This window comes from Lepidochelys olivacea, assembly GCF_965140295.1.
Source record: "Lepidochelys olivacea isolate rLepOli2 genome assembly, chromosome: 3".
Lineage (NCBI taxonomy): Eukaryota > Metazoa > Chordata > Testudines > Cheloniidae > Lepidochelys > Lepidochelys olivacea.
In genome coordinates this window covers 101,909,109-101,933,121 of record NC_140413.1, presented here as the reverse complement: position 1 = coordinate 101,933,121, position 24,013 = coordinate 101,909,109, and the positions used below count along the sequence as shown (strand labels likewise).

Here is a 24,013-nt window from a genome sequence, read left to right as displayed (position 1 = left end):
TTTTTTAAATGAGCATCATCAGCATGGAAGCATGTCCTCTGGAATGGTGGCCAAAGCATGAAAGGGCTTATGAATGTTTAGCATATCTGGCACTTAGATACCTTGCAATGCTGGCTACAAAAGTCCCATGCAAATAAATGCCTGTTCTCACTTTCTGGTAACATTGTAAATAAGAAGTGGGCAGCATTATCTCCCAAAAATATAAACAAACTTGTTTGTCTTAGTGATTGGCTGCAGAAGAAATAAGACTGAGTGGACTTGTAGGCTCTAAAGTTTTGGGTTTTTTTTAACAGTGCAATTGTGTAACAAACAAACAAAAAAAAATCTACATTTGTAAATTGCACTTTCACAATAAAGAGATTGCACTACAGTACTAGTATGAAGGAATTGAAAAAATACTATTTTGTTTATCATTTTTACAGCACAAATATTTATAATCAAAATTAATATAAAATGAGCAGTGTACACTTTGTATTCTGTGTTGTAATTAAAATCAATATATTTGAAAATGTAGAAAAACATCTAAAAATATTTAATAAATTTCAGTTGGTATTCTATTGTTTAACAGTGCGATTAATTTTTTGAGTTAAACCATATGAGTTAACTGCAATTAAAATAGTCCTGGTGCATAGGGCTGACAATTAAAGCCCAAACAGCAGCACCAACCTAGTGCCTGCTCAGTGTTACACCTGCAGGTATGATTGCTCCTGAGCAGGACTGAAGCAAGGCAGGCACAGACCTTGTTCCCAGCCTCACTCCTGCCCTGCTCCAGTCCACTCCACTGCATAATTCCTGTGTCTGGTTCTGACCCTGAGCTCTGGCTCTTGGTTCCCACCTCTCTCTGACCCTCGGCTCTGACTGATTCCTGACTCTGGCACTGACCATCAGTGCTGTTCCTGGCCTCTGTCTCCACCTTTGATCACTAGCCTTGAGAACCAGTGCTCAGACCACTTGGCCTGGCTGCCCCACCCTGGTCTATAACACTTCCTAACACCTGTCACTTAGTGGTTGTCTTATGCCTTAAAGCACAAAAAGTTTATAAACTTCCATTTTTAAAAATTTAATTTAAATGATGATATTCACATTCTTTTTTGAATCCTACAGGTAATATCTTGTGGCAGTAAGTTCCACAGGTCAGTTATATTTATGTAAAAATAATTTAAAACTGAAAAAAAAATTATCTGCCTTTCAATTTTTCTGAAGAGTTCCTTTGCTCTTATGAGAAAGGATAAACAGAAGTGCATGATATACTGTTTGTTATTTTGTATACCTCTGTCATGACCCCTCATATGTGTCTCTTCCCTAAACTTCTTCAATGCTTAGCTAGACAGTCTGATGTAGCAATCATTCACCATTTGGTCCGTTCCTGTACAACAGCGAAGGCTTGATGGCCTGATAGTTCAACATTGGAACAGACTTGATGAACCCATCTAATAGGGATTCTGCCTCTGGGCCGTCTTCACCCCTTGGTTGGTGGAATTTTATCCCGGATGTTACAAGCCACCCGGACAATGACATTTGCTGGAACATCTTGCGGCGCCCTTGTGACATGTCTGAAAAATGTAAGGTGCTCCCTGCAGACAAAGGCCCCAGTATTCTGTAGACCCAAGTGACCATAAACATCTGCATTATAGATGAAGTCATTCCACTTTATTCCCAATACATGATGCTGACATTGTGTGGAAAGCCTCCAGCTTTGTCCAGTCTGAGTGGTGTAGTGTCCATTTTTCACATCTGTACACCAGTATGGGAAGGATACAGCTCAAATAAATCCTGAACTTGGTTGTCATACTAAGATGATGTTGATTCCATATCAGTTGTAAACAGCCCATGGCAGATGCTGCAATACCAATCTGATGGAGAAACTCTGTGTGAGAATTGGAGGAACAGGTAAGTATAGAACCCAGATACCAAAAGCTGGAAACTGATTAGATGGATTCATTGTTCAAAGAGATTGGAGTCACAGATGGACCTGGTCCTAGACTTTGCAGTTTTTTCTTTGACCATGAAACACGGAGCCCAGTCTTAGCTGACTTCTCCTCCATATGCTGGAGTGCCTCACAAAACCTGTCGGGGTTCTGTACTAAAAGAACAATGTCATAAGTGTAGTCAAGGTCGGTGAGCGAGAGATTACCAATCTCAATGCCTATGGACCTGACGGAATACTGCATTATGAAATCCATTGCCCAACAAAAAGAGTGCAGGGGCCAGAACGCAATCCTGCCTAACACCAGATACTGATTTAAAAGGCGCTGACATCTGGTTCCCCAGACAGACAAACATGGGCAGTGGTTCCATTATGTAGCTCTCCAATCAATCCAGCAGAGTGGTAGAGACGCCTATGCCCTTTAAGAACTTTCATAACGTGATATGGTCTATGGAATCAAATATAGTCTTAAGTTCGACATACATCGCAAGTTCAGGAAGCCCCTGCATGTAGTGTATCTCTGTCAACACGTGAATGGCCAAAATGGCATCTAATGTGGACCTGTTCCTCATAAAGCCCGACTGCTGGGGATGATGCTTCCAATGTAGCAAAGGCTCCAGGCGTACCAGAAAAACATGCACAAACACCTTCCCTGGAATGGAGAGCAAGGCGATCAGCCTACAGCTCTTACATTCACTGTGCGGTCCCTTGCCTGTATACAGTGAGATCACAATGCTGTCCTTCCAGGCATTTGGCAGGGTTCCAGTTCTCCACACCAGATGAAAGCTGGCCAGAAGTGATTCTGCTACAGGATCAATAGCACATTTTAGCACCTCTGAGGGGATGTGATCAGCACCGGCTGTACACCCATTTTTCAGTTTAAATACGGCACACTTCACTTCATTCAATGTTGGTGCATCAGTACAAATGTCTGGATCTGGAACTGCACTGGCTGCCAGATCATCCAGCTCTGAACAAGTGGCAGCTGAAGGATGGTTCAGGACACTAAACGTTCCAGCCAGTGAGAGAATCTCATCATCCAATTTACATGGATGGCTTTGGCTGTCATTCAGGATGCCGTTTGTAGTTGACTACCTCTTGACCACTGAGGTTGTGAATGGTGAGAAATGCTGGCTTCAAGTCACCCCTGGCTAAGTCAAATTCGACATCATCCAACACTTGGTTATACTGTGACTCACGATCGCGGAATGCCAGGGTATTAAATTTTCTCTTCAGCTGATTATGACTATTCTTATCACCATGCTGATAGACTGCAGCCTTCAATTTAATTATCTGGAAGGCCTCCTCCGATAGCCATGGTCAGCAAGCTGGATGCCTACAGGCAATCGTCTGCTCAGCAGACTGGTTGAGCGTAGAAGTGAACAGGGATCAGGCAACCTCCATGTCATCTGGCAGACTAGTTAGAACTGAGAATCTGTTGCTGATGCCAGTACAAAACCTGTTGGCTAAATCTGTAACACAGAGTGTGTCGATGTCAAACTTCTTCATCATCGCAGAGGGTTTACCTGCTCATTGGAACATCAACATCATATGGGGGACCACTAGATGGTGATCTGTGTTCGCCACGCATTCCATACCACCATATACTTGTCACGCAATAGGCATCTCTTCGCCACCTGCAGTGATGTGGTCCAACTCCTTCCAAGTGATGCCATCACGAGAGATCCATGACATCTGGTGTATGTGTCACTGCTTGCACCATTACCCAAGAATGGAAAGATTCTGCGGGGCACAGAATGTAAGCAAGTGGCGAGAGTTATCACTCGTTGTGCCTGAACCATAATGACCAATGACTTATTCAAATCCAGTTCGCAGGGAGCCAGTATCTGCATTTAGGTCACCCAGGATCATGAGATTATCATATGGAGGGACTGTACATACTAGATGTTCCAATTAATCACAGAAATGATCTTTAACTGAGTCAGATTCCTCTGTCGGCACATAGACTAGTATGAAAGTGATGTTACTGTGCCGATGTTTAAGATGTGCCATAAGTAAATGAGGAGACATGGGTGTCCAAGTTGTCAGGGAAGACTTGGCCTCGCCTCGCAGTCGCAGTGCTACCCCATATAAATGATTGGGGCTGCCAGAATACAGAAGTAATCTTCCACCTCGTGACATCCGTAATCTATCAGCCTTCCTTCTTAGTCCTGCGACTGATATACCAAGACGGTCCATTTCACGTTAGACAGTGACCTGATGACCATGCCTGTGAAGAGTTCCAACATTCCAAGTTGCAATTTTGGTGGACTGCCAGAGATCCCAGATACTATTGGATGCATTGTCACCATGTACTGCAGACGAGCCTGCTGACATCAGAGGACGCACGTCCCCAGGGGGGCTTTGACACAAACCTGTCATGTTTGCACTGAGGGGAGATGGCACCGACAAGGCATCTACAGCTGAAAATAAGGCAGGGGCTTTAACCCTGGTGCTGAGTACTAGATTATTCATGGTCAACAAACAAGAGCGAACGATTATCCAGGGAAATACCTCGTCCCACTGGGATGAGACTGAGGCGCAGTAACACGACCCTTTTCCTGGTCTACCAGTACTGGCTTCACACTGTGTAACCTGAGCCGTTGAGTCTCTCAGTGACTTCCTTCACCTCAGGTAGCTAGGTGCCCTGCATCTTCGCAACCTGTGTTAGCCATCATTTTCAGGGTTCATGTTAGATCTGTCCACCTTCACATAATACCCAACGTGATATTTTGGACAAGCCTTCATCACTGATGGCATAGCTCCAACAAGCAACCCCCAACTTCAGATGTTACACCCCCCTCCGTCACCATGAGGTACAGGTCGGACTTGGGGGGGGGTCTTCTCTAAACTACAGTCTCAATCTTGTCACCTTTTGGTATCTTGTGACACAATTAAGGTGGGCCCCATCCTGTGCAGGGCAAGTGTGCATTCCTTCCTCGGGGAATAGGGGCAGGTGCATGTGCCCTACATGCCTATTTACCCCAACTCAAGTCTGCACATCTGGGCTTAGCTGTAGAGCAGAGTTGCCCAATGGTCAGAGTCTATGCAAACACCCTGCTCATTCAGGGTAGTACAGCCTAGCAGCTGGAGTCCATGAAACATCCCTACAGTGTGGGTCCAATGGCCAGAGTTCATGGGGGCCGCTGGCAGGAGGGCTGGTGGCCCAGATAGAGGGGCCCAGGCCCACCCAACTCCACTGGGCCCTGATCCAGGATCTTAGTATCAGTGGAACAATCAGCTAACTGCTCAGCAGGGAGTCCCACCAAAACACACCAAGCGTATCTTGGTGGGAGATACCACTGCGACACTGCCCCAGGTCACTTCCTACCACAGTCTCGGGCATTGTAGTCCAGGAGGCTTTGGGACCTCTTAGTTCCCCAGCACTGGCCGCTCCCTGGGGCTCCATGGGCTGCTGGGGTCTGAGGCGAGGGTCCCCATCTCCATGTCCCTCTGGCACAGGCTAGAGGCCATCCTTAGCAGGCACTCCTAGCACACAAACTTCCCCACGAGCATCTCCTCCTGACCGAGCTGGGCTGCTCTCTTTTATACTGGTACAGCTGGAGCATGCCCAGTAGGGAGAAAGGGGCGTGGTTTCCTCAGCCCACAATGTGGCATAAGCTCCTTCCCATCCAGTGCAGGGCAAGTGCGCCCCGTCACATACCTCTAATAATATATCTCATCTCCAATCCCCCTGTATTTTTGCTATATCCTTTTGGAGATGAGGTGACAGAACTAACACACAACTCCAGGCAAGAGCATCACATTGATTTATGTAAAGGCATTATCACTTTTTCAGTATTATTTTTAATCCTATTCCTTATGTATTCTAACATTATGTTTGCTTGTTGATTGAGCAAAGGTTTCCATTACATTGTCTACTTGTATACCCTGGTCTTTTTCCTGAGTGAATACAATTAACTTAGAACCCGGTAATGTGCATGATTAGTTCCAGTTATTACTTCCAATATGCATTATCATGCAGTTGTCACCATTGAGCTATGGTCTGCCACAAGCATGAAATCAAGACCCTGCAAATAATCTCATGAACCTCTGCAGCCTCAAACGTTTCCACCAAAACTGTTCTTTGCTATCTCCTCTCCAAAGGGAAGTGGCCCAATATTTCAATTTGAAAATCTGTTCATGTTAGCTGTATCTTTGTAGTAAAATCCCATGACCTTTTGTTAATAATCTGAAAGTCAAAGTATGTTCACTGAAACCTTCACTAAGGTTTGCAAAACTTGTAGGAGAACTGAGGATAAGTTTTTCATAAACCTTGATGGAGTTTCATAAAGAACCACTTCCTTCCTCATGTGTATTAGAAAAGTTCTCTAAAGTGTGTAGGTTGGGTGTGGGAGGTGTTAAACACTGTGGTACAAGCCAAGCTCAGCTCTGAGAATTTCCATGTATTCATTCAAATTCTAAACTCTGTGTGAAACTCAGAAGATGCAAGCACAGGATTAAATAAAACGACCACAAAAAAGGTCCTTGACACTTTTAACACTTTAGCACAGATTTAAAGAACACACAAGATGAAACCTTTTAGTTTCCCACAGCTCTGCCAATGCATCTTTACCAGCTCTAACATTTCTGGCAGTGTATTTTTAAAATAAGCAAGCAAAGATTACAAATCTGTTGTCACGTATTTTCATGGAAAATATTGCTGTTTATTTTCAAGACTTAAGTGTTGACTGACTTGGAGTTTTGCACTCATGATTTTTTTCCTTCAAATCCTCAGATTTTATTATTTATTCAAAATGTAATGACTGAAGAAATCAAGATTTGTAACAGATTCAGAGATAAAACCCTAGGGGTCAAGGTTATGCACAGACAGTGTGGGTGGGTAACAGGCAGAAAGCTAATGTTGTTTATGTTTAAGTCTATGAGTCTTTCACAGAGGTCACAGAAGTCACGGATTCCGTGACTTTCTGTGACCTCCATGACTTCTGCAGCTGCTGGCTCAGGGGCTGCCCAAACCAGACAGCCCCAGAGCCAGCAGCAGCAGTTTGGGTGTGTGGGAGGGGGCGATGGCCAACGGGTTGAGAAAGGGGCATGTCCCTGCAGCTCCTAGGCGGAGAAGGGGCCAGAGGAAGGCTCCGCGTTGCATGCTGCTCATGCCCACGGGCCCCTCCCCAGCAGCTCCCATTGGCTGCGGTTTGCAGCCAATGGGAGCTGCAGCAGCTGGTGCTTGTGGCAGGAGCAGCGCACAGAGCCTCCTGACCCCTCCGCTGCCTAGGAGCTGCAGGGACGTGGAGCCAGGTAGGGAGCCCCTGCCAGCCCCGCCAACCCTTCCCCCCCAGCAACAGGGAGGGTCCCGGGCCACACTGCCTGGCCCCCACCCCCAGCGGGGTGCCCTGGGCCAGTTCCCCCAGCACCCGCAACACCCCCAGAGTGCACCCCCCAAAGCATCCACAGTCCCCTGCCCAAGTTTTAGTCACGGGTATTTGTAGTAAAAGTCACGGACAGGTCACGGACTGTGAATTTTTGTTTACTGCCTGTCCGTGACTTTTACTACAAATAGCTGTGACTAAAAGGTAGCCTTATTTATGGTGCCATCAGCCACCCTAGCGGGTGTGGAGCAACAAGTGGGCCTGTTGTTGAGACCTGGTCTTCAAACCCAAGTGGAAGAGCTAGCCCAGAAAGGGGGTGGTGCATGCGGCAGCTACTTAATCTGTGGCATTGTGCCTCGCTGTGCCATCCTGCTGGGGGAGTCTTGTTCCACATCACCTTGTACCCCTGGATCCTTTGCACTAGGACAAAGTAGCCCAAGGGTGATGATAATCAGCTCCACTCCACAGCCAGGAACTTTGCTGCAGAAGATGTGGTCCAGGCTGTACTGCAGGACTGTGCTCTAGACTCTTGGCGAACCGGGGAAGTCCCGGATGACTGGAAAAAGGCTAATGTAGTGCCAATCTTTAAAAAAGGGAAGAAGGAGGATCCTGGGAACTACAGGCCAGTCAGCCTCACCTCAGTCCCTGGAAAAATCATGGAGCAGGTCCTCAACGAATCAACCCTGAAGCACTTGCATGAGAGAAAGGTGATCAGGAACAGCCAGCATGGATTCACCAAGGGAAGGTCATGCCTGACTAATCTAATCGCCTTTTATGATGAGATTACTGGTTCTGTGGATGAAGGGAAAGCAGTGGATGTATTGTTTCTTGACTTTAGCAAAGCTTTTGACACGGTCTCCCACAGTATTCTTGTCAGCAAGTTAAGGAAGTATGGGCTGGATGAATGCACTATAAGGTGGGTAGAAAGCTGGCTAGATTGTCGGGCTCAACGGGTAGTGATCAATGGCTCCATGTCTAGTTGGCAACCGGTATCAAGTGGAGTGCCCCAAGGGTCGGTCCTGGGGCCGGTTTTGTTCAATATCTTCATAAATGATCTGGAGGATGGTGTGGATTGCACTCTCAGCAAATTTGCGGATGATACTAAACTGGGAGGAGTAGTAGATACGCTGGAGGGGAGGGATAGGATACAGAAGGACCTAGACAAATTGGAGGATTGGGCCAAAGGAAATCTGATGAGGTTCAATAAGGATAAGTGCAGGGTCCTGCACTTAGGACGGAAGAACCCAATGCACCGCTACAGACTAGGGACCGAATGGCTAGGCAGCAGTTCTGTGGAAAAGGACCTAGGGGTGACAGTGGACGAGAAGCTGGATATGAGTCAGCAGTGTGCCCTTGTTGCCAAGAAGGCCAATGGCATTTTGGGATGTATAAGTAGGGGCATAGCGAGCAGATCGAGGGACGTGATCGTTCCCCTCTATTCGACATTGGTGAGGCCTCATCTGGAGTACTGTGTCCAGTTTTGGGCTGCACACTACAAGAAGGATGTGGATAAATTGGAGAGAGTCCAGCGAAGGGCAACAAAAATGATTAGGGGTCTGGAACACATGAGTTATGAGGAGAGGCTGAGGGAGCTGGGATTGTTTAGCCTGCAGAAGAGAAGAATGAGGAGGGATTTGATAGCTGCTTTCAACTACCTGAAAGGGGGTTCCAAAGAGGATGGCTCTAGACTGTTCTCAATGGTAGCAGATGACAGAACGAGGAGTAATGGTCTCAAGTTGCAGTGGGGGAGGTTTAGATTGGATATTAGGAAAAACTTTTTCACTAAGAGGGTGGTGAAACACTGGAATGCGTTACCTAGGGAGGTGGTAGAATCTCCTTCCTTAGAGGTTTTTAAGGTCAGGCTTGACAAAGCCCTGGCTGGGATGATTTAACTGGGAATTGGTCCTGCTTCGAGCAGGGGGTTGGACTAGATGACCTTCTGGGGTCCCTTCCAACCCTGATATTCTATGATTCTATGATTCTTAGCTGCAGCATCCCTGCTGAGAAAGAGATGGTTGAGTAGTTAAAGGGGTAACAGATCCCGAGCAATGAGGATCCAATCCTCCTAGGATCCCCTATGATGATGCCTATCTGTGGCAGGGGTGGCAAGCTGTATGGGACTGTGGTGCTCCAGCAAATTCATAGCCCGGCTCCACCAATGTTCGGGGCCAGGTCTCTCCCCTGGCCCTGGCCCTGCCTGCCGCCCACGCATGCCCCCTCCCCCGAGCATTCCTGTCAGCCCTGGGCAGCAGGCAGCTTCCCCCTGCAGCTCCACACTGCGCTTCCTTGCCAGCTGCTGCTGGCTGAGGCGGCTGCTGCGCCTGTGGAGGGAGAAGGCGCATAGCAGCCCCCCGCCCTGGCAGGCAACTCTGAGTCCACTCTGAGGGAGGTGGGGGGCTTATCCTGGCTGGACATTCTGAGCAGCAGCCTGCGGGGGCTTGAGTGACTGTTGTGCCGGGGAGGAGGGGGCAGTGAGAGCCCCCGCCCCCGAAGCTCACTACTGCCAGCAGGGAGAGGGCTGGGAGGAGTCCTCCTGTCTGCCCCCCCATCCCCAGCCCCGGGGCAGCCTGCCTGCTGCACCCCAGACTCCTCATCCCCAGCCCCACACCCTTTCCTGCACCCCAAACCTCTATTCCAGCCCAGAGCCCGCACCCAACCCCCTCCCAGAGCCCACACCCAGCACCCCAACCCCCCTCCTGCACCCCAACCCCTTGTCCCAGGCCAGAGCCTGCACCCAGCACCCAAACTCCCTCCCAGAGCCCACATCCCTCCCGCAGTCAAACTTCCACCCAGCGCCTGCACCCCTAACCCCCTCTTGCACTCAAACCCCCTCCCAGAGCCCGCACCCCCTCCTGCAATCCGACCCCCTGCCCCAGCCCAGAGCTTGCACCCAGCACCCAAACTTCCTCCCCGAGCCTTAGGCAAGTGTGATCGGGGGGAGGGACTTGGACTCGCTCTGGGCGCCACCAAAAATTACACAAACCTGCCGCTCCTGCCTGTGGGGACAGGGAGGCACCCGCTTCCCCACTATGGAGCCGCCCTACGCTGGCCACAAGCCCCAGCAGCTGCACCCACCGCTCAGCCCGGTACGGGGCGGAAGGCGGCTGCTTTCGTCGCCACCCCTCACCACCGGGCCAAGCAGAGGGGGCGGGGCCGGCGTCCCCAGCCCCGCCTCTTTCCCCGGGGACTTCTGCCGCAGCCGCGGGAGCGGCCGGTCAGCTGAGAGGCGGCGGCGGCGGCAGTGCGGGGTCCGGAGCCCAGCTGTGCTGGGGGCGGGGCGCTGGGAGGCAGAGCTGCTGGGGCCCGGTAAGAGGCGCCTCGGGGAGCCTGGGGCGCAGCGGGACTCGCTTTTCCCAGTGGGCGTCTCGGGTGGGCGCCGCCCTGCGGCAAGGGGGGCAGCCGCGGCCGCCCTGCCCGCCAGGCGAGCCCCCCAGGACTGCCCGCGGGAGAGGAGGGGCCGCGCTGAGGCGGCGGCGCCCGCGGGAAGGGGTTAGTTCCGCGTTCCCGGGGCCCTCAGCCCAGTTGCTGCGGTTCCGTGCGCCCTGCCTCTCCCCGCAGCCGGCTGGAGAGCGGGCAGCCCTCGCTCTGCTGGCGGCCCCGGGAGCGTGGAGCGAGACAACCCCCCCCCCCCCCCCCGCCCCAGCCCTCCGCCTCTCGGCCTGTTTTCCCCGCGCCGGGAGTGGCCCATGGCCGGAAGGAGCCGTGCACGCCGAGCGGGCTGGACGAGCGACGCGTTCGGGGGCGGGCAGGGCTTGTGAAGTGCGGACGCGTGTGCGCCTCCTACTTCCAGAGAGACCGGCTTGGGACACGCCAAGCCAAAGCACCCCCACCCCACCCCCTTCTGTCTTCTTTAGCAGCCCTGCCGTTGTTGCGAGGGTAGAGAATTGCGGCGTTCCTGTCTCCTGCCTGCGCAAGGCGCCTCCCTGGCATCATGAGTTCAGTGCTACCCCAAAGCTGCTACTTCTCTGCTTGACCGTGGAACTTCTGCCTAAATCTTGCCCTGCTCTCCTGCTGCCTGGCTTCTGCTATGGTCTTAACCAACACACACATCCTTGTAGGTATCCCTTTTTAGGGGTTGCCTACACAAACAGTTTTCAGCAAGCTGGAGCATAAAGCTGCCTTGCAGTAGCCTACTGTGCACCAACTGCCTGTGCGGGCACGAAAGGGTTCATTGTGTACATTAATCTGCTTCCGTTTCAAAGTGGGATAGAGCAAAGCGTACAACTGAGTTTTTAGTATGCAGCAGCAGGGTCCACATTGTGCACGGCAGGCTAGCGTGGTGTGGGTTTACACCCCAGTTATCTGCACTTATTTTGAAGCAGAGTCCTTTTCCCTTTTTCCCCTACTTCCCCTTCACCCTCTTAAAAGCAGGCATTGTAGTGTTCTTGGGAAGTTGCTGGACTCTCTGTGTGCAGGAAGTTAGCATGTGAAAGCCTGAGGAAGAGAATCCTTCATCTTGTGCTCATTATCACATTCAAGATTTGTGGTGTTAAGCATATATTTTTGTGTAAATAAGCTAATGTGCTCAAAGTCTGCTTGGCCTGTTGTCACATAGGATAATTTGTGATATGTTGCAGCTATCTATGTTCCTACAGAGAGATGTGGGTCTCGAATGCATTCATAGATTCCAATGCCAGAAGCACACAGTTGTTTTCAACCAGAGAGAAACACAGGCCATAGAATTTCCCCCAAATAATTCCTAGAACATATCTTTTAAATTAGAAAAACAGCCAATCTTAACTTTAAAATTGTCAGTGATGAAAAATCCACCCTGGCCCCTTTGGTAAACTGTTTCAATGGTAATTACTCTCACTGTTAAAAAACTATGCCTTATTTCCTGTCTGAATTTGTCTAGGTTCAACTTCCATTGGATCATGTTGTTTTCTTTGCTTGATTGAAGAGCCCATCATTAAATACTTGTTTCCCCATGTAGATATTTACAGACTGTAACCAGGTCACCCCTTAACCTACTCTTTGTCAAGCTAAATAGATTAAATTCTGTAAATGGAGTCATAAAGTGTGCTGAGGGTATACTCTTTCCTTAATACTATGTCTTCAAAGTAATGGTTTTGTTCTTCTGTTACTTCGGGTTGTTTGCCCCAAAGTTTATAAATTTTCCTCTTGAAGCTAGTGTCACATTTTATTTAAATAGCTTACTTTTGGGACAGTTTTCTGCTGAATTGTTCTTTATTTATATTGTAGTAGTTTCCAGAGGCCCCATGGGGGCCCAGTTGTTTTAGGTGCTGTACAATTAGCACAATTTTTGGTGAATTTTAATACAGATGATATTCAGTGGTCCTTGTTAGTGCCTAATTCCTTACATGCATGAGTCCTGTTGTTTCAGTCCTGGGCTATTTCTGAGTAAAACATATTAAAGGAGATGGAAATGTTATAATTAAGGCTCCAGTTTACTCACAGGTATTTTTAGTAAAAGTCATGGTCAGGTCATGGACAATAAACAAAAATTCATGGCATGTGACCTGTTCATGACTTACGTTATAAATACCCCTGATTAAATTAAAAGCCGCACCGGCTCCTGCTCACTTGGTCCTGGGGACTGTCTGAGTAGTGGCTGGTGCAGCTGGCCCCAGGGCCGCTCCATCAGCGGCCGGTGCGACTGGCGTTATTGGAAAAACCTGGCAACTGGCTGCAGAGCTGTTCCAGGAGGAGCTGGTGTGGCTGTCCCCAGAGCCAGCTGCTTGGGGGACCCTAGGGTCAGCGACACCGGTGGCTGCAAAAGTCACGGAATGCCACAGAATCCGTGACCTCCATGATAAACGTAGAGTCCTAATTAAAACACATATACCCATAAAACTATAACTTATTTTACTTAATTGACTGTGCAAATTAGGTCCATCCTTTAGGCTTCTGGCATGATGCTAATATGACCTTGGCTGAAAAATTTGCACACCTCTTTGCTACAGTACAAGAAAAGAAAAATTGACAGTATCTAGAAACAAAAGTTAAACGTGACTGGTTTTATTGTCCACTCTGAAATGCAAATAAGTAAACTCAGTGTGTGTGTTTTGTTTTGTGTTTTGTTTTTTATGGGAAAACCTCAGAGCAAATGTTCATTAAATGGATATATTCATTAGTTACCAGGATAAGTGTACAAACAGTGCAAAATACTCAACACACTGACCAATTGAGCTGCAATGTATATATCTGGACAAGGATTACTGACATGATTCACAATTGCATTAGTTGTTGAAGGAGAACAAAGTGTCTGAGCCTGGTATTATCTAAACAAATGCTGCTAGTAAAAATAATCAATTCTTAAATACCCTAAACTAAAACTGAAAGTAAGTTATTCTGAAACAATTTAGTGAGGCTTCCCCTAAATGCACAAAATGGAAACCATATCCTTCCATAAAATATTTTGTTTCCCCTCATGTTTTTCATGTTTAGCTATTTCCAATAAACAGTTACTTCCATGACTTACATTGAGGACAGGTGGGGTTTTACATGTTAGCAGAACTAACTTTTTAATCTGAGGAGGAGCTCTTAGAAACAGAGCTTATTATACTTATAGTATTTCTTAGAGGCCCTAATTGTGATCAGGGCCCAGCTACGCTAGATGGTGTGCAAATATGTACAGACATTATCTGCCTCAAAATGAGTACAGGATAAGAAATCTGATACTGTAAGATAAACTGCAGGTTCTTAATGAATCATATTTTCCTCCACCCTTTCTTGGTCTTCACTGTCAACTATACCAGCTTTACTGGCTCTTTGTTTTCTTCTTCCACTCCATTTTTGTACCTTTTTCCATGCTCTCTGATCTCCTGATCCTATTTAGCCAGGCCTCCAATCAGTTTCTTTTTATTCAAATCTATCCTAAAGACTCAGTTGTTCTGTGAGGCTTGCAAATGCTAACCCAGTCAAATGTCTCCTCCATTCTGTGTGTCTTCAAAAGAAGAAAAAAGTTGGAAGGAAGGGTGGGGGAAGAAAATCAAATAATAAGCGCAGTATTTATTTTTTGTTAACAGTGCTTATGAATAAAATCACCAGTACTTAATAAATGTTACATGACCCATGTGACTGATTCCAATTCCATCCTGATGTAAACAGAGTTAATTCTTGAGAAGACTCCTACTAAATCAATTAACCTATTGCACAGTCTGCTAACGAGCAAATTTAGCTTTTTAAATCTTCATACATTCAGCTGGGTGTTGAAGTTAAGAGTGTCATTTTTTTCTTCTTTGTATGTCTGGTATATCTTATAAACTTTAAATTGAATTACCTGAGTGTCTTGATCCTTAGGACCTTTTAAAAACATACATCCTGTTGTGTATTTTAATTTGAATTGAAAGGAAACAAAAACATTGCAAACTCTCCTACCATGTTAACTTGATAACTGGGTCAATTTATTTCACTAAAATACTATCTCTAGACTTTGCGAAGAAGGTCAAAGGGGTCCCAGATATTGACTATCTCAGGGACCTGCCTGTAGGATCATTGCCATCTTTTTATGTATGACTGACGCTGTAGTATTTTGAGAATGTATTGGAGAATTAAGCAGGCTGACTTATTTTATTCACTTTGCTCTCATGCTGCAATAATGATGGGCAAAAGTGAGGTTTTCAGCATCTTTAAAACTTACTTTCTTCTCAAATGTCTCAGAACTTAGTTCTTCTGTTTCCAAAAGCTGATTGTAGAAAGGGATTTGGTTTTTAACTTTTAAAGGGGAAAAATTAACTATTTTGTTTACATACATACTCTGGGTTGAGAACTCCTTCCCTCCCCCACTGGAAAAAATACTGATCTCTAATAAGGTGAAATGTTTACTCATAACTGCTTGTTCCTAAATATTAGGAGTCAATTGTGAGGATGTGTCTGACTCCTAGACGTAGGGAAAGTTTGTAGTACGGTGTAGTGTACTGCTCTCGTCCCTTCACTTGCTTTTTTTAGGCTCATCCTAGCAAGAATTTATGTATTCTTTTAAAAAATAACAAACAAAAAAAATTACCTATTCCAAAGTGCTAAAGGTAGTAACAGGTGCTGGGCTGGTATGGATGTACCTGTCGGTTCATAGATATGGTTCCCATTTAAACCACTGCAGATTCAAGAGCATCTTGATTGCCTTTTATTTTAATATATCAAAATATTATACAGACAATGGTGAAACCTGTATGAATGAGGAGGATTGAGTAATACTTTGTTGAAGTACCGTGAGTATAGCAAGACAATGGTCTTTCTACAACTAAGGTTGCAACATAGGGTTGCCAACTCCGGGAAGCTATTCCGGGAGGTTTCTTTTCTCCCTCCCCCCCCCCAAAAAAAACACCAAAAAACATGATGTAATATCATTTTCTTAAAATATCCTATTAAAATCTCTTGGATTGCTTTCAGTAGTTACCGGGAGATCGATGCTGATGCCGATTCCTGGCCAGGCCTGGAGGGTTGGCAACCCTATTGCAGCAGGTTTCATTTTGAGCCAAATTTTCCTGTAAATATTTTGTGCACCTGTTTAAAAAATGGTTACTGAAAGTGAGAACTTTTTTTGGAAATTTGAAGAAAGTTGAGCAAAATACTTTTTCCAGCTAAAGAAACTTTAAAAAAAAATAACATTTCTGTGAAAAATGGTCAGATTGCTTGTGGTGGAGTTGATCCTATTCAGTGTAAAGGTGGTAGAACCTTACTCAGCAAGGAGTCCCACTGACTTCTCTAGAGCTACTTATTGAGTAAAACTCTGATCCTGCAGGACTCGGATATGCTTAACTTTAAGCATGTGACTATTTTTGTTGAATTCAATGACTGCTCGTATGTTTAAAATTGTATGTGCATAAATTTTTTGCGAGGTCAGGACCTAAATTGAAAAGGAGGACTTGTGGCACCTTACAGACTAACCAATTTATTTGAGCAGAAGCTTTTGTGAGCTACAGCTCACTTCATTGGATGCATGCAGTAGAAAATACAGTGGGGAGATTTTTATATACACAGAGAGCATGAAACAATGGGTGTTCTATACACACTGTAACAAGAGTGATCAGGTAAGGTGAGCTATTACCAGCAGGAGGGGAGACAAATGTTTTGTAGTGATGATCAAGGTGGGCCGTTTCCAGCAGTTGACAAGAACCTAAATTGTCACTTAAACTGTAAGGGCCTTGGTAAATAGTTCTGATTATGTCATACATAGGCTAGTTTTCAAGAAGATCCTTCTGCTATATAGTCGAAAGTAGCAAACCAGTAAACAAGGGATGAGACTCAATAATTGAAACTGATTTGCTTTTGGGGGAAAATATTTTTGTTGTCAAAGCTGAAATCTAAAACTTGATCTGTGCTTCTCCCATCAGTGCCTGTCATCGTGAGCTTTCAAATGTGGATATTTTCTATTTAAATGTGGAGTCCTGTGCAACATGTAAGGGAAGGAAATCCAGGCACAAGGCAGTTTTTTAGCATGTAAGGCCTAACAAGAACCAATGGCTGGAAGCTGAAGCCAGACAAATTCAAGTTAGAAATAAAGTGCACCTTTTTAACAGGGATGGTGATTACCACTTCCCTTGGTAGTTTGTTCCAATGGTTAGGGTCTCTCCATCTCTTGATGTCTTCAAATCAAGACTGGATGCCTTTCGGGAAGGTATGCTTTGGTAAAACACAAGTTATTGAACTCAATACAGGGGTAACTGTACGAAAATATGTATCCCAAAGATAAGGCTGGTAGGCAGAGGAGACAGATCTCTCTCAGGTGCTGACCCCAGACTGTAGAACTAAGGACTGTTGCAAACATTGCTCCATTCTGGTTTGAATGGAAAGTGCCCTTTTCCAGCCTTGTCTTCTCAAGGAACAATATACAACACATTAATTTATTCACTTCAGAGTAACAGCCGTGTTAGTCTGTATTCGCAAAAAGAAAAAGAGTACTTGTGGCACCTTAGAGACTAACCAATTTATTTGAGCATAAGCTTTCGTGAGCTACAGCTCACTTCATCGGATGCAAACTGTGGAAAGTGTAGAAGATCTTTTTATACACACAAAGCATGAAAATATACCTCCCACTCTCCTGCTGGTAATAGCTTATCTAAAGTGATCACTCTCCTTACAATGTGTATGATAATCAAGTTGGGCCATTTCCAGCACAAATCCAGGTTTTCTCTGAATTTTGTTTTCTCCTGCTTCTTATAAACTAAAGCACAGGCCATAAAGCTTCCATTTTCATCCGGCCTTGCAGTTTCTGTCTTATGCTCCTTTGGGGTATTTCTTGAGGAATTTGTGATATTGACTGAGAGGTGATAGTTTTTGAATGGCCCTCTGAAGGTTGTCAGTTTCAGCTGACAGTCTAGAGCAGAATTGCCAGAATCTACTAGCTTTGTCTACTGAGGAGAATTCTTTTGCAACAGTTGGTCTTAGTGCAGTTGGGGCATTACTGTATTTAAGATGCTTCCCCAATGTGGTAAATATTGTTTATATCGACTCTAAATTGTCCATCGAAAGCATGCTCACTGTTGTGTGTGGTGTTTGGGGCTACTAGGTGCTATGATAGTACAATCATTGTGCTAGGCACAATGTAAACATACAAAAAAGCTGGTGCCTGCCCCAAATAGCTTACACAATCTAAGTGGTGTTGGTGTGAGAATCTTTTCAGTCACACGTACTTAGCTGAGATGTCATTCCCATATATTGCCACCTCATTTATTTACTATTTCATTTCCAATCTTGATTGGAAACCTAGCTTTTCTTTCTTGCCTTCACCGCTAATCTCGCTTAATGTATGTACAAGTGTATGGGGAGCCAGTCTGTATGAAAAGTGCGTTGTAATAAAATAACCATTTAACCTGTTCTCACATTGTGCTGACCTGTATCCTTTATTTATACTAATGTAATCAGGCTTCTCTTGCTGTCTTACAAAATTGAGTAAAGATGAAGAAACTTTCATTAGCTGTTCTTACCAGCATCTGACATTGCTCTCAAAGTTTGAGCAGGGCCACCACTTCTTTTAAAGATCTGATTTTCAATGTGTCTCCAACTGGGCATCCATTTCTGAAAACTGAGACCAAAAGGTCTTAAAACAGAATGATTGTGTGTATGTACACTGTGAGAAATGCATTTAACCTATCATTCAGTAACCTACTTGTCACTAATGAAAAATTCACCTGTATTTGTAGTCTTACAAACTGAATTGTTGAGTATTTCCTTGAGGTCCCCAAACTGGGTGGTGTGGGGGGGCCCAGGAGCAGAGTGGAGTGTACCCCACAGTTTAGGGACCTGTGCTCTATATAATGTTTCTCTGAGTGTAGTTCAGTTATGCTTTAAGGGCTCCAAACAGCAATTAGGACCCCGTTGTACAAGCCACTGTACAGTCACCTAGGTTATCAGGCCACTAGGGAAAGCAGTGTACACTTGTAGAAGATTTTATGTATGTTTATGCTGTATAGCGAAGATTGTCTTGTAAAAGATTCATGTAAGGCTTGTTTTGATGAGATACTTTTTCAAAATTATTGTAACTAAAAATTCAAGTAGTATCCCTAGGTTGCACAAAAACGTCTCCATTTTGAGCAATAGTGTCATTTACACGGGGTAAAATGGCCTGTCCGAGCACTAAAAAGAAAATCAGATTACAGATAAGACTACAAGAGTTAGAATCTCTTGAGAGAAAAGCCTAAAAAAAATGTTATGGACAAGTAGTCAGAAGACAATAGTTAAAGTTGCAACAGAGACTTCAATTTTCATGGGGAGTAAAGTGTGAATATTTCTAATATATTCATTTTCTTGAATTTCTAATATAGTTTCTCTGGATAGAGTTTCTGGTTTTTTGTTTTTTTGTTTTTGTTTTTTCCCAATTTGAGGGTTTCCTTATTTGTATGGGTAGGAAAAATCTTATATTAAACTTGACAGATTTGACCTAATTGTTCTCATAGGAAGCTGTTTCTGTGATTTGGTGATTCATAGATTACAAGCCCAGATACGACCATTATGATCATCTAGTCTGATCTTCTAATTGACAGTCATAGTCACAAAATCTCAGGCCTATATCATGTAACAGGCTCTGAAATGGTTTCACATCCTTACTTTAGTTTGAGAAATCATTCTCTAAAATGCCCTTTTCAAAACAGACTTACTTGGTAAAGGCCAAATAGGATTGTATGGTGGAGTTTCATGTTGTTGGAGTTTTTCAGTCTGTGTGTGCTCTAACCTGATAAAATGCATTATGGACTTGCAGAATTACCAGTGTATAACTACTTACTTTTTATTTTTAGGTGCCTTCACTTGATGAAATTCTGACCTTCTCACATCTTTGATCTTCTTAGTGGACAGTCTATTCAGCCATGTCGAACAGTACAGGCATTGATGGGGATCCAACCCAGCTAGCTCAACATATAACTTCTAATATCCGAAAGATCACCCAATGCAGTAAGTTGAATGAATTAATACATGTTCTTTTAAACTAATCTATTGAAAATACTTTCAGGCCTGTAGCTATGCAAAAAACTGTGCTGATGTTAAAGAAATGCTATCGGTTTGACAGGTTTCAGAGTAGCAGCTGTGTTAGTCTGTGTCCGCAAAAAGAAAAGGAGGACTTGTGGCACCTTAGATAAATTTGTTAGTCTCTAAGGTGTCACAAGTACTCCTTTTCTGTCAGTTTGAGAATCTCATTTCTGTATAACTTTTTGTACCTTCTGTGCTTGTACATAACGCTTCTTAAAATGATTGGCATTTGTTCCCTTTTTTTGTGTGTATACTGAGAGCACTTCGTGTTTTGTCAATTCATTGTACATTGTTTCTCCCTTCCTGAAAGATCTCTATAAGTATCATCAGGGGAAAAGAAAGATGCTACATATTTTAAAAGTGGAGGGCATACTATTTAAAGGGTACTCTCCGTATCTAGATTAAAAAAATTAACCTGACACGGTTCTTCTAATGGTATTAAACCACACATGCGATGTTGTGTGTGGCTCACATTTTAAAATGCCTTTATGCGCTAACTCTTGATATTGACTCAATAAGAGTCTGCTGTTTCAGTTTTTGTCTTGGGAAAGAGACCAACAAAAGTACTAGCTTGTGATGGTGGCTTTTGTGATAAGCACTGCCGCTCACTAGGATCACCAACTCATTTCATGTAGGTCATCCCCTTTTAACCACTCTGGAGTGTCAGGCAACCTAAAAGTGGCAGAGAAAGGAAGATTGATCTTTTTCACCCACTCTCTATTATTGTTACAAAACTCTAAATCATTAGCACCTCTGTCCTTGCTTTTTTCCTTGTAAAGAGCCTAGTTTATATTAAACATAAAATTATGTGAATGTAGCCTTTTGAGTTACTATTAGAATTCTGTATTTCTATCTTTCCCCTCTTATAACTTGCATTTATTTATTTATTTATTTTATTTTATAAATAAATAAATAACAGAATAAAATAATCCCCCTAGAAACAGTTTCTAGCTCACAGAAAGGGTTGTAACTGTAATTTCAGTAACGAGTGAGATTGTAATACAGACAACGATCTAATACGGGTGACTTTCTTCCTTTTTCTTGTTTATATAAAAATTAAATTCTTCCTTTTATTCACAAACCACAGATCTGTAAAACATGTTTTACTCCCATAAATAACTCAAGCAGTTTTTCAGGTGCTTCCTCACATACAGCAACCAACACTTCAGAGCCTCTGTAAAGCAAAAATTATTGTAGAGTAACCCTCTTGGTGAAGCTGCTGCTGATGGTTGAAATTAAAGCACTAGCACTGACCAAAACTTGCAACTATAGTTGCCTAGGGATATTCTTAGCCACCTAAATAAAGGTGGCTTGATTTGTTTGTTTCCTGAGGTGCTATACACCTATGGTTCTCATTGTGACTTCAGGGAATTGTGTCCTGCATTGGGGGGGTGGGGGGATGTGAGGGAAATGAAGCCCTGGTTTTTGGTTAGCCTTGTAACTAGGAACTTGATGGTAAGTTAAAATTCCTGGTGGTCAGAGTGAGAGTGGGAAAACAATAAAAGTGAGAACAGCTTTGGTGCTGGAGTAACTATCTGTGTGGAAGTAGCTATGAGAAATCCATTTGTTCTTCCATACCAGCACAAACTTCCCTCAGTATTGTGTTGAGGGAAGTTCTGGGTGTGTAGGGAGAAGAATAGTTCAGTCTGATGCAAATAATTGTATAGGCAAGATATTTCTGAAAGTGCACAAGACCAGGTTCTGCTGCTCCTCTTCACGCTGAATAACTCTTTACTGTGAGTCGAGACACTGGGTGAAATCCTGGCCCCAGTGAAGTCAATGGGAGTTTTTCCATTAACTTCAGTGGGGCCAGAATTTTACCTCTATCTCAGTGGGGCTACATATACTAGTCACCATGAGTAAGGATGGTAGTATATGGCTAAGTTCTAGACAGAAGGGTGATTTTTTTGTTTGACTCTTTTGTTTGTATGTGAGTGTGCTGCTGGGTAGTTTTAAATCCAAAGTGGTTGAGATTTGTTCCTACTCTTTAAAAGAAAAAAGAGTTATGTGAATCAAATTGCTCAAACCACATGGAGGTCTTTAGCTTACTGGCCTAACAAAAGAAACCCACAGCATCAAGATACTTTAATTAATCAGTGTTTACTAAAGGAACAGCCATTTTAAAACACCAGTGGCTTCAGAGATCACATGCTCAATTACATGCTAATTGAACGACAGCTTTAGTGAATCTGGACTCAAATCTCTTAATGCATTCAGAATACAAAGATAGAAAATATCACCTCTTGATTTAAGTTTTTCTTATTAACTTCTTTGATTATGATGAGCTTTCTTATTTATTCCTCGTTGTATATGTTTGGAGAGCAACAAAAATCGTATTGTTGTACTGTAAAACACCTTGCCTCATATTTAAAGAACCATTTCACAAAACTATCCTCAGCCAAATTTCAGGATGTTGGAATAGATAAGGAGCAGCGGACGGGATAGGAAGTAAGCCTGAATGTGGTGTGTGTGGGTGCATGTGGACTTATTTTGGGTGCTAGAAGGGGAGGCTTTGGCACTATTTAGTCATGTGGAAAATTCAATACTGGGACAATAGTTATAAAAATAACATTGTAACTGAAAGGGGTGGGGAGAATTTTTCTTACAGAACTGAATTATAAATCACAAAAGCAAGATGTGCAAAAATTCTTCACCTGTCTGCTGCTTTATCACATACAAGGGCTTGAGTCTCTCTAATTTTGTATTTATTTTCACTAAGGTCATTTTGTACATTAGAAGTACAGTATATCCATTGAGAGAAGAATATTAGGTCTTCTCTTTCTCACTCTTGCAGAAGAACCCTCTATGATGGACTAAAGAAATACAGGGATTATGACACCACAAGAAACTGAAACCTGAGCAATTGAGAGAGTCTGTTTAAAACTCTTGCTTGTTTATCTGTTGAATTCAAACTTTTGACAAATGTGAGAACAAGATAAAATCAAAGATTTTCTGTTAAAGAAATAACACCCCTGTCTCTTCAGTTGGGGCTGAAAAAAGTTCCCACTCCATTTCTGGAGTCTCCAGCCAAAACAACCCCTAGGAAAATAGTTTTAAAACGTTTAGGTTAAAAAATAAATATCCGGGCCTTTATGGAGGGGGTGGTGTATATAGAAGCAGAAAAGTTATACATAGTAGCCGCTACCTTTTTTTTTTCATCAGATACCTCATATGATAACAAATTAGTGGTAGTGCCAGGTGTTGGATTGACAGTGCAGGGTGCTCCAGTGTTCAGTCTGAGCACAGAACTGGTAATCGTAGCCAACAGCAGTGAAAGCCTTCACCACCGTGAGACACCACTGTCCTTTGCCCATCTCCTGCAGCAACCACCTCTAGGCTTGAGGAAGTAATGCAGTCTGCATGCTTGTTTACCTCTTGGCCTCTCCATTAGTTGTCACCTAAAAATCATTATTATTTGTAAACTACCAACATAGCTAGTTATGAACAAACAATGATGTAGAGTGGAAAGATTTTATATTCTTTACCAAACCCTGTGCCATACAATCCTTCTATTTTCTTGGTTTCAAAATAAGTGACACCTATATGCAAATTGATAGTGTTGCCTCTCTCAGCGACTGTAACTCTTCCAGATCTATAAAGTATTATAGAAAAATGCTGTAATTTGGCTGCAACTAGATGGACACTTATTAAATATGCCCTGATTGAAAAAACAAACTTGTGAGTATGTACGTGCGTGCGCGCACAAAAGGGGAAAAGCTTTTAAAAATGTTCTGTGTAGCATCCCTTCCTCATTGTACTACCCTTGTCCCTGTTCCACATTTTTGTTAATTTAAGTTGCAAGCTCTTTTTGGCCATTCTTCTTACATGTCTGTAAAGCACCTAGCATTTTGGACATTAAATATATTGTTGTTTTTTACAAGTATACTATTTCATTTTATTTTAAAATATTGTGTTTAAACTTTTAAGTGATGCTTTCTTCTGTGTGACCACTACATTCCATTAGTTTCCTTTAATAAAATATTAACACTAATACCATATGGCCAGACTGTGGCCTAATTTGCATGGTGGTAAACTCACAGAAAGGACAGCAGCCTCCGTTGGGAAGTGGCTATTTCCACCCTTGTGGGAGAGGGCAGGACAAGGTAGAATAGGAGTGGAGCTGCCATCACCCAACTGAAAAAGCTCTGGTTAGTGTAGCGACGTTGATGTGCTGGGAGAAGTAAACTGTACCATGTAGAGGATTTGCACAGGGTACCCCAGCACAGCTGCAGCACTGCAGGTATGCCGCTCTGGCACTTCACTGTAGACACTACAGCAAAGGGAAGGGTCCTCACGTCACTGTAGTTAATCTATCTCCCCAAGAGGCAAC

The 24,013-nt window shown here is 44.0% G+C and overlaps 1 protein-coding gene across 2 annotated transcripts in view; it reads left to right on the top strand.

The window, feature by feature from the left end:
• The first annotated feature begins 10,421 nt into the window (after positions 1-10,421).
• STX7 (syntaxin 7) overlaps positions 10,422-24,013 on the top strand; it is a 42,635-nt gene continuing 29,043 nt past the window's right edge. The window contains exons 1-3 of one of the 2 annotated variants that reach the window (XM_084624610.1): positions 10,426-10,563; positions 11,112-11,311; positions 19,455-19,608. In XM_084624610.1, coding sequence (XP_084480736.1) covers positions 19,524-19,608 — 85 coding nt within the window. In that variant the 5' untranslated portion in view covers positions 10,426-10,563; positions 11,112-11,311; positions 19,455-19,523. Of the gene's footprint in view, positions 10,564-11,111; positions 11,312-19,454; positions 19,609-24,013 lie in introns of both variants that reach the window. The other variant, XM_084624609.1, reaches the window with a different exon arrangement.